This window comes from Quercus robur, chromosome 7 (assembly GCF_932294415.1).
Source record: "Quercus robur chromosome 7, dhQueRobu3.1, whole genome shotgun sequence".
NCBI classification, from domain to species: Eukaryota; Viridiplantae; Streptophyta; class Magnoliopsida; order Fagales; family Fagaceae; genus Quercus; species Quercus robur.
Window position 1 is genome coordinate 41,103,801 of NC_065540.1, and position 10,619 is coordinate 41,114,419.

At 35.1% G+C, this 10,619-nt stretch overlaps 1 protein-coding gene across 11 annotated transcripts in view; it reads right to left on the reverse strand.

Moving 5' to 3' along the window:
• LOC126693456 (F-box protein At3g07870-like) overlaps nucleotides 1-8,146 on the reverse strand; it is a 157,807-nt gene extending 149,661 nt beyond the window's left edge. For 7 of the 11 annotated variants that reach the window (XR_007645360.1, XR_007645361.1, XR_007645362.1 and 4 more), the window contains exon 1: nucleotides 6,772-8,146. Coding sequence is in view for 2 of the 11 variants with exons in the window: in XM_050389436.1 (XP_050245393.1) it covers nucleotides 6,772-7,974 (1,203 nt within the window). In the remaining 9 variants the exon portion in view is untranslated. Of the gene's footprint in view, nucleotides 1-3,293; nucleotides 5,152-5,235; nucleotides 5,515-6,771 lie in introns of those variants that run through there. The other 4 variants (XR_007645367.1, XR_007645366.1, XR_007645368.1 and 1 more) reach the window with 4 other exon arrangements.
• Between the last annotated feature and the right edge of the window lie 2,473 nt (nucleotides 8,147-10,619).

Consider the following 10,619-nt stretch of genomic DNA (forward strand, 5'->3'; position numbering starts at 1 on the left):
TCAAAGATTCATCAAGGAGTAGTTGGCCCTCAGATGGTTCCTTTTAAGGTCCTTGGTAATCAGGCCTTTATTTCTTTCCTCCTTGGTCCCTTGCATGTCTCCAGGGTTCTTCAGGGTTGGGCCCGCTCTACTCGAATCGATTAGGCTCTCTTTATAGGGCATTTTTCGTTGGGCCTTTGGCTTACAAGCTTAGGCTCGTTAGACATAATTGGGTCTGTTCCCCTCAAATATGCTATTAGTAATTTAATTATTAGTGTTATTATGACATTGATTTGTGCAGTATTTAATTGTCTATAACTAATATATTTTTTATGTGCTTACAAATAAATAAAATATGTTCAACATTTTTGTCATATTATTTTATGTGTTTGAAAGGGTCGTATTTGTATAAACCTAATGCAACATATTTATTAAGCAAGTTGAAATGATTCGTGTTTTTGTCAATCCAACAAGAATTATTTATTAAGTGTGTAACTTAGGTTTTATCACATCATTGTGCTTACAAGTGATTTTTTTATTAAAAGAAAGACTCCAAAAGGGGTGAATAAGTGATTTTTTATTTTAAAAAAAAAATGTGAGTTACACATTTGTTTTTTCTTCACTTCTAAGGCTAAACAAAATTAACTGATGTTAGCAATATTCATAATTTTATTATATTGGTCTTATAAATTGTTGTGTCACTAAGTACAATTAGCTTGTAACCCTATGCATATACGTAGATACACTTAAAGATATAAAATAAGATGCATAATATAATTCCTATGTATATAATTGAAATACGATTAATAGTCATTTTTATATTTTGTTAACTCTTTAAAAAATTTTGTAAGGATATTATTAGGTATAAAATATAAATTGTCCATTTTTTTTTATTGTGAAATACATTTTTTTTTTTACGATTCATTTATTCTAGTCTCTTTGGTTTTTGTATTTAATAACTTAGTTGGATGAATATTTATGATATAGTCCCACATTTGATTCTAAAATTAAAAAATAAAACTCTTTGAGAATAAATAATTTAGGACACATGGCGCAAAATTGTAACTCTAATTTGGAATTCTAATTTGAGTTTCTCTCAGTTTTACCTATTATTATTATTATTATATATAGATAAGTGATTCAAATACTTATATATTTTCTTGTAGTTGTTGAAGTGCCATCAATTATATTCTTTTCTACATCAATTTTTAAGATTTTGGTAGTAAAATTTGTAGTAGATCTTTTCCAAATGAAAGAAAAATTAGATAAATGTAATTCCAACAAAATCACTATGGGACCAGAGAATTTGTGATCCCGGCTCACTTTACATTAGGGCTCAAGGTCCGACCTGAGGAGAGACATTGCCGAGGACATACAACGAAAGTCCAAATGACCTAGAGATATAGCCGAGGACGATTCTGTCCTCGGCATCCCAGAGCGCTCCTAGGAGAAAAGGCGAGTACGGTATAGGAACGGTGCATGGAAAAGTTAAACACCTCCGCATTGATGGGGAAAGGACCCCTGAACAGTGTGGCGACAAAGGACAAGGGAAAGGTTACCATTACTGCAATTAAGTACTCTGCACCTGACAGAGCAATGCTTTTCAACTTTTACAACCACTCCCAACCACTTTGGGTATGGGTTGATAGGACAAGTATCAGCCCTAGAAAGTTGAACCTACACGTAGATGTTGGAGGGAGAATAAAAGTTAGTATAAAAATGAGAAGGAAGCGATCCAGGAAAAAGGGGGGGGGGGGACGAGGGTCAAGAACTAGAGCCTTCCAGGCCGTGTTGAGGAGGAGATCTTCTTGGACAAGCGCGGTTTACCCTTGTGCGATTACCATGAACACCATGACTAACCACTGTTCGGTGACCAAGGCCTAGCTTTTTAGCTCACTCTCTACAAATTTATTGTTTGGACCTTTAACGTTCGAACCTAATAAACCAATTTGGGGTCGTTACAAATTGAGTCCTTACAATCACCATTAAGTGCATGAGAATACTAGAGTTTTACTACAAAAAAATGTACGATTTGATGTAGCAGGAATATGATTGGTGCCTCTTAAACAATATAATAAATTAATGTTTGAATCAATTTATTTTGGAAATGATACAAGTCAGTTTGTAAAACCTATGCAGTAAAATTTGTAAGACTCCTAGCATTGCTCATGTGAATTAGTTATATTAAAACATGAGAACAATGGACATACATACATACACACACACACCACTGTCATTAATTAAATTGTTGAAAAATAAATTTAAGTGATATTTAAATATAAAAAGTCTCATTTAAAGTTTTTGCCTTAGGCCTCAAATTGTATTGAGCCAACCATGCGCACTTAATAAATGAGTTGCATTGGGGTTTATGGGTTTTGACATGAATACTGAATTAATCGAGTTAGTGTTTGGGTCATGTAATATATATTTAGAGAGTTTCAACTTATGGCGTTTGCTCCTGATGATAGAATATCCTTATGTTGATAAGCCAAAAACAACTTACCAACATTAATTGCTACACCTTAAAGATATTATTTATTGTGTAAATCTTTTTGATGATGTATCTTTTTCTTTTGTTAAAAGAGAGGGCAATTATCACGCCCATCTCTTAGCCCTCTGGGCTGCTTTATGGAATCGATCAAGGGCTGTTCCCATCTCTTGTCCCCCAGCTATTGTTTCTAAAAAGAGATGGGCGAGGGAAAACTATTGTTTCTAAAAAGAAATGATGTTTATTCAGCCAAAAAATAATGCTACCCTTTAATGGTCTAATGTTTAATTTATTACATTTGGAAATCTCAAAGTTTAGTTTGTTACTTAAACGAAAATCTTGCTACCCTTTAATGGTCTAATGTTTAATTTATTACATTTGGAAATCTCAAAGTTTAGTTTGTTACTTCAACGAAAATCTTGCTTGTCACCCATTCTTGTGAGGAGGGAAAACTATTTTATGAGCCAAAACTCATTCGATTGCAGGATATGATTTAATAATTAATTAATTTAGCCTCGGTCAAAAAGGCTAATTGGAAAAGATGATTATCAATGATGCATTCAACAGTTTTCAAATACTAAGAATTTCTAGTGCTCCAGAAAGTATCATGGTAGGAGCAATGAACCAATTATATACTAAAATGCTAATTTATTGAGCAATGAACCAGTTAATGTATACTTGCTGCACTTGAGTTAGTATAATTGTCAAACACAGAATTATTCCAGTATTTGTGTAAAGCCCACCTGTGCAATTATCTTAGTACGAATCGCAGGTTCTCATAGTGATGCAAAGCAATGTAATGAATCTCAAGCAGTCAAGCTTAATCTGATATGAGTCTCTCTATGCATTTTATTATTATTATTATTGTTTTCTGTACAAAGATCAATTTCATTGAAGACAAAATACGAGATTTACAAAACAAAACTATTCTGGGCTTCAGAAACAATAACCCGGAAAAAAGAAGCTGAGAAAAGGAATAAGCACGGGCTCCTAGTTCATTAGCTGCTACATTTGCTTCTCTTGGAATCCAGTTGAACAAGCACCTTTCAAAAGACATTGCCAACAACTGAATGTCTTGGATTGAATCGCACGATCTTCCAACTTGCCTCTTTTCCTTTGGACACAATCACATCTAGGCAGAGTTTCGAATCGCCTTCAGGGATTATATTGGGCAATTCCATGCTTGTTGGCTGTTACTAGGCCAATTGCCCTCCACATAGCCTCACTTTCTACCACCTCCGTGTCTACTAAGTATGAAATAGTTACCTCCGCACTTAACACCTAACCTCTATGAGTCCTGGTGAGTTGCGACCATAGCCAAGATTGAGGGGTTTGAGCAAACTGCTGCATCATGGTACCCTTTAACAGGAACTTTTGCTCGCTTCTCTGGGGTCCAGCAACTGCAGGTCTTTCAAGAAAGTGCTGCTTAGACCTGTCATGACTTGGTCTATATTATCTTTTTTCTCTCAAACACACTTAATTCCTTACTCTCCAAATCCGGTCAAACACCATGGCTGTAGAAAAACTAAATTCAGCTCACTCTCAATGCATGTTGCAATCTTCTTTTTATTCTTTGCTTTTCGTTCATAGTAACTTCTCTTTCATAGGCATCTTGTACAAATAGCAAATATTCATGCCTTCTTTTCTAGTGCTAAATTGCTAATGGCAAAAGACCTTAAGCTGATCTAGCTCTTACAAGCACATATGCTTAGCAAACATATATCTATGCCTGCTTAGCTCAGCCTGACAGTTCCTACTAATAAACCATGTACAAAATCTCCTGTACGTGTTAATTTTGAAGTCTTCCTGCACTAAACGAAGTTCCATCAGAATTCACAGGCTCACTTGTATGGTCACCTTATTCAGCTGACTACTGTCTTCAATTAGGACCCCCAACAACTCCAGTACTACATGACTTTCCTCATTTACTCCAACTGCTTCATTTTATCATCTCTCAATTTGGTTGAAACCATTGTAGAAGTTGAAAACAGCTTCTGATGGTTCTAAGTATGCCCAGCAAACATATATCTATGCCTGCTTAGCTCAGCCTGACAGTTCCTACCAATAAACCATGTACAAAATCTCCCGTACGTTTTAATTTTGAAGTCTTCCTGCACTAAACGAAGTTCCATCAGAATTCACAGGCTCACTTGTATGGTCACCTTATTCAGCTGACTAATGTCTTCAATTAGGACCCCAACAACTCAAGTACATGACTTTTCTCATTTACTCCAACTGCTTCATTTTATCATCTCTCAATTTGGTTGAAACCGTTGTAGAAGTTGAAATGGCTTCCAATGGCTCTAAGAATGTTGCTGTGCTAATCTCATGATAAAATTCCACGCACAGATCCCCTGGTCCTTCGTGGCTTCCACAACTGCAACTGTCTGCTGCAATAGCTCTTCTTGTTGAACTCGTCTTCTACCCTTCACAAGACTGTTCTTTGCTCTTGAAATTGGAAGCACAGATTTGTGAACTTTGTGTAGCAAATAAAACTGGTCTAAGAAGGATACGTGCTTGATGAAGCAAGTTGTTTTGGAGCAGTGGAGGGATCACTTATATAGGGAGAGATGAGAAGATGGGTACCTAGTGGAAGAAGCTGGCACTTTGGGAAAAACCAGATGCTATAGCAATTTGGTGTGCCAGTAGCTGCTCCAGGATTTCTTTCAGGTTCCATATCAGCACTGCAAAAGAGACAAAAAGCATTAAAACATGACATATTAAATGTAGAGATACACCACAATATCCTGAGAACCCATGTGACTCACAATTGAGAACTGCTTATGTTTTAGCAAATAAGGTTGGACTGCACAAGTAAGTGCAATTTTCTCTTTTCATTTTTTCCCCCTGCTCCGGGTCAAAATTAGGATACCACCAAGGCTGATTGGATACATTCAACAGTTTGCTAATCAATCAAATTTTGGAGACATCTTGTTGATTTACTTGTTTGTCACTAGGATGATCATGAAATACGGTTATGATTGATCAGCAATAAGCACTTGACAATGACATTGTCATGCCAATAATGTGCATGGCAATCCTTACTCCTGAGACAATACTCATAAGTTAAATAAATAATAGCCATAAGCTCCTGAGGAACACTCTCCATTCTGGTTGGAAAAATTTAGTTTTCTATGTCAACAATATTTTGAGAGTAATGTTACAAATGTGTCAACTTTTAAAACACACAACAAAAATTAAGAAATTTATTTATCATGACGTTGATGTGGTACCAATCACAGTAATTGCCACCCCAGTTTGCAAATTTTTTGTAGTAAAATTGGTGGTACTTTTAGCAGTTTCCACACTTTCATGTCTTCAATTGTTAGGGACTACATAATACAACTAACATAAGAGGAAATTTCTTCAGCAGCTTTCATATGACACCATAAAAGACTATCACCTCAAAAGGTTCATTAGTTGGTATAAGCAGCCACATCTCTTTTTCTTTTCGATAGATGTATAAGCAGCCAAACTTGAGGTGAAAAAGGTCTATCCAAATTCTTATGCCAGCAATAAAAAATTAAGCAACTAAAATACTAAATCATTCAATCCGGAAAAAAATGTTACAAAGGAGAGAATCCATCAGATTATTAGTATCTTAAACATTGAAACTGAGCCAGAAAAGATTGACTCAATCACTTGCGTTTGCAAATATCATATATACTAGATTGGAGGATTAGAAAGATGACTATTCATTTCCAATTGGCTGTTTTTGCACTAACTGCAAATGGATAAAAAACTAGAACTGCTTATCAAATGACTAATAAGTTCTAAATAGATATTTGAATTGCTTCACATTTTCTCTGCACAGAGCTGCATACTAACAACAATCATTGGATAGTACACAAATCAAAAAAAGCATATATTTTATCAGATTTATAAACCTAATAGTGTTAAAAGCATGAAAAAGTATATATTCATTAAGAAATAATAGTATTCAGGAGAAAATTTGAATTTCACTTCTTCTGTATACAAAATTGAAGAGGATTCAAGCATATACATATTACCTATGTCAATAAGCTCACCTACCAACTATCTCACGACCCCAACTGGCTTATATCATACTAGTATATATCAATAATTTCATGATTTTCAGCTAATACTACCATTTTAAAGCAATTTAACAATTGTTAAAAAAACCAAAATAATAAGAGCATCATTTAATACTCAAAGTGCATATATGATGCCATGCCACAAAAAACTTGTCAATATGAACTTCACAAAGATTTTCAGTTTGCTAAAAACTTCACTTTACTAATTTTTAACACAAACTAATCATGATATTCAGATGGATTTTTTACCTGATCAAGTAAAACCAAGCTCTCCATAAGATCAGCTGTGTAATACAACCAGAAAGGAATTTGAATTCCAAGATGGTTCACTTTCAGATTCTCAGTGTCTAATGAAACGAGCCTTCTGTCAAACATTTGGACTAGAAATTCACCACTGTTAGTGCAGCCAAAGAGCTTAATAATCCAATCAAACAGTACATTTGTTTTTGTCCAAGACTCAACCACACCATACTCTCTCATCACCCATATGAGGCATATATTCGAAGTATCTGGTTCATCATCATCATCTTCTTCTTCTTCATCATCTTCATCTTCATCTACATCATCGTCTGGACCAATAACAATCAAAGCCAACGATCCCTTGAACACCACAAGTTGGTGAACGTGGTGGTCAGAATTTGGACCTAATCCATCTAAGTAATCCTCGGGCAGTTTTATGTCTCGAAAAATCTCATCATTGACATCAAAGGACAGAATGAAACTATTATCGTCGTTGCCCAAAGTACACGCTATAAAATGCAGAGCTCCATTGAAAAACAAACAGGAGTTAGGTTGTACAGCAAGAATATATCTAATATTGGGCACAGACTCCACCAATATTTCAACTGTTCTCCACGAATCAGTACTCAATGTGTAAACCTCGGCCTCAGCCGGGGGTGCTTTTTCTTCATCAAACCCTTTATAAGACACAATTCTGAGAATCTTGAAATCGCTGATTTCAGCAAGATAGGCAAATCCAAAGACAACGCTATCAAAATAGTCCATAGTGAATGGTCTGAATCGCGTAGCATCGATGGTTTTAAACATTTGAATGCTTGGGTTCCACAAATAAATTGTAGGATTAACATAGCTATAAAGGAAGAAAATCCCATTACAATAGTCAACCATGTTGGCACCCCACAAGGGGATTTGAAACCTAGAAACCTCAGTCAGTGTGCGGTCGCTATTGTAAACCAAGGTACACAATTCATTGTCAGACTTACATAGAAGATAACCATTGTGGTTGTTTTTGGATGATAATTTGAGGTTGAGATTGAAGTTGAGGTGCCTGGTGATAAATATGCGGCTGGTAATCGTAGCGTACCATGATTTGGAAACGCACCTGAATCGGATTAAGGATTTCACCGGCAGCCGAGTCAGGATGTCGAATACCACGTCGTCGGGGAGACTCTCGTACGACAAATCTAGCTTTCTCCTCAGCTCAGACATCATCGGTTGTTTTTCGAAGGAAATGAGCGATGACTGATGAGAGAGATATTTCGAGATATTTCGGTTTGTGTTCGGTTTGAATAAGGTAGATTAGATGGGCTCTTAAAAGCTAGTCATGGACCAAATACTAAAAAAATAGTCATTACCTTCTTTTTCTCTCTTTTTTTCCTACTACTTCCTCCAAACTCCGGAACATGCCAGAGCCCTCTTTCTTTCTCTTGAGAAAGTTTCGATCCACTACAACAAGAAAGTTTCGATTCACTGCAACGGGTCTGTTTCGATTCACCGCGTTTTTTGCAGTAGGGTCCATGTATAATATCAAAAAATATAATAATGTCTATAATTTTTATTTTTCATTTCAATTCAAATTGAGGCTACATCTTGCAATGTTCATTTATTTCAAATGACTATATTTTTTCATAAACCCAAAAACATATTTTTAAAATCTCCCAATGCTAATATTTTTAAATTTTTCCTAATGATATGTTTTTTAACAAATCTTCTGAAGCACTTGTGGTAATGATATAGTGAGTTGTAGGTCATCTAATTTTAACTATAAATTATTCTAAAAAAAATTAACTAAAAATGTTACATTCACAATATTTTGCACAATACTTTCACAATAAATCTTATATGATAAGTTGTTACTATTTCTAATTTGACCTCACCAGTCACTACTAAAATTATTTTTTTCTCACCAATAATAGCCAATAACAACCTATCACATAAAATTAATTGTGAAAATATTATAATAGCGTTTCTTAATTTTAATTTCTTATTCTTTATTTCTTTATTTCTTTTTTCTTTTTTCCTCATTTTTGTCCTCCACATGTGTTCCTTTGCTCTTTTCTTTTTTTATTCATTCTTTCCTCTTTTTTCTCTACCACTTCCTCCAAACTCCAGAACATACTAGAGCTCTCTCTCTCTCTCTTACCACTTCATCCAAACTAGAGAGAATACCAGAGCTCTCTCTTTCTCTCACAAACAGAGATCGCCGGTGGATAACTCATCCTCTCCACCACCACTAGTCCTCCTCCCCACAGCAGCTCAAATAGGTCAGATTTACTTTTTCTTTTTCTTTTTTTTCTTTTTCTTTTTTTCATTTTTTGTTCTAATTTGATTAGTTTTAAGATTGTGATTTGAGTTTGTATTTTGATTGTGATTGGGTTTAGAGATGTTTGAGAGAGCATAGATCTGGAATGGTTGAGTTGTAGCCATTATGATTGTTGAGTAAAAATTGAATATTTTAATGGGTGTGTTGAAATTTTTATTCCCATTAATTCTTTTGCTAATGAACAGTAGGTCATCAAACCAAGTAAGCTATTGTTCATTAGCAAATTTTTTGCTAATGAACAGTGAATTAGAGAGATTGTTGGAGCAAGTTTTTATGGGTTTACTTTCCAAATTTTGGATTTAGAGAGCTTGTTGGAGATGCTTTAATGTGGTGGCTCCAAACCGAAGCTACCAATAAATATGAAATAAAGATACGGAAAAAAAGAGAGGAAAGAATGACATTTGAGATTGCAAATAGGGATTTTTTTTTTTTTTTTTTCAAAATAACACTCATTTTGAAACAATTTTATTAGTTAGCACCGTTTCCAAGCTATTTAGGAAACTAACAACTCGAGTGTGATAGACTCGAGTTCACTATAGCAACTCGAGTCTAAGAGACTTGTTTTATGTGTTTTGCGAAGCATGGAACTCGAGCCTATGGAGCTCGAGTTCCTTAAAGTGAAATCGAGCCTTACAAGCTCGATATAGTTTCTCACCAAAACTGTTCCACACTGCGAAGTCCGAGCTTCTTCTTCACTGAACCTCAACCCATCCAAACCCACATTACGAGCTCCAGCGAAGAGGACAAGGAAGCACCACACCGGCGTAGATGAACCACCACGCCGTTCCAAACACAATACCGCCAAGACCTGCCAACTCCGACTTTGAGTTCTGAGTCAACATCCGAGCCGCAATAACGACATTGATCAGGTGGGTTTGTTGATTTTGTTATGGGTCTCTTTGGGTTTGCTTGGATTTGTTGGAGAAGAAGAGTTTTGATTGTTGGAGAAGAAGAGTTGTTCTTGCTGAGAGAGTACTGAAATCGAGTTTGTAAGGCTCGATTTCAATTTAAAGGAAATCGATTTCTACGGACTCAATTTCAATGATAGAAAACGAGTCTAACAAAGTCGATTTCAAAGAGCAAAATCGAGTCTAACAAACTCGATTTGTTAGATTCCTAAATAGTTTCAAAATCTTGCTAATTAATGAAATTGTTTGAGGGATTTGGTTATTTTGAAAAACAAATCCTTGCAAAAAGGGAAAGAAACACATGTTTTGAAATATGATAAATATGTATAAATAAAAAATATAATTAATATAATAGGTAAAATCAAATAATTTATATATATATATATATATATACACACACACATACGTAATGCCAAAGAGGAGGAGGAGAAGGCAAAAACCGACATAGAGTAGAGTGATGGCTAAGCTAGACGAGATATTTTTCGTCATTCCCATATAAGGGCATGAGAGAGTATTGTTTTGTTTAAACTAGACCCTAATTTATGTGATTATGCTTAATTAATTTTTACTAGTTTTGAGCTACAAGGTTCTTGTCTTGGTATTTCTTAAAAAAAAAAAAAAAGTTC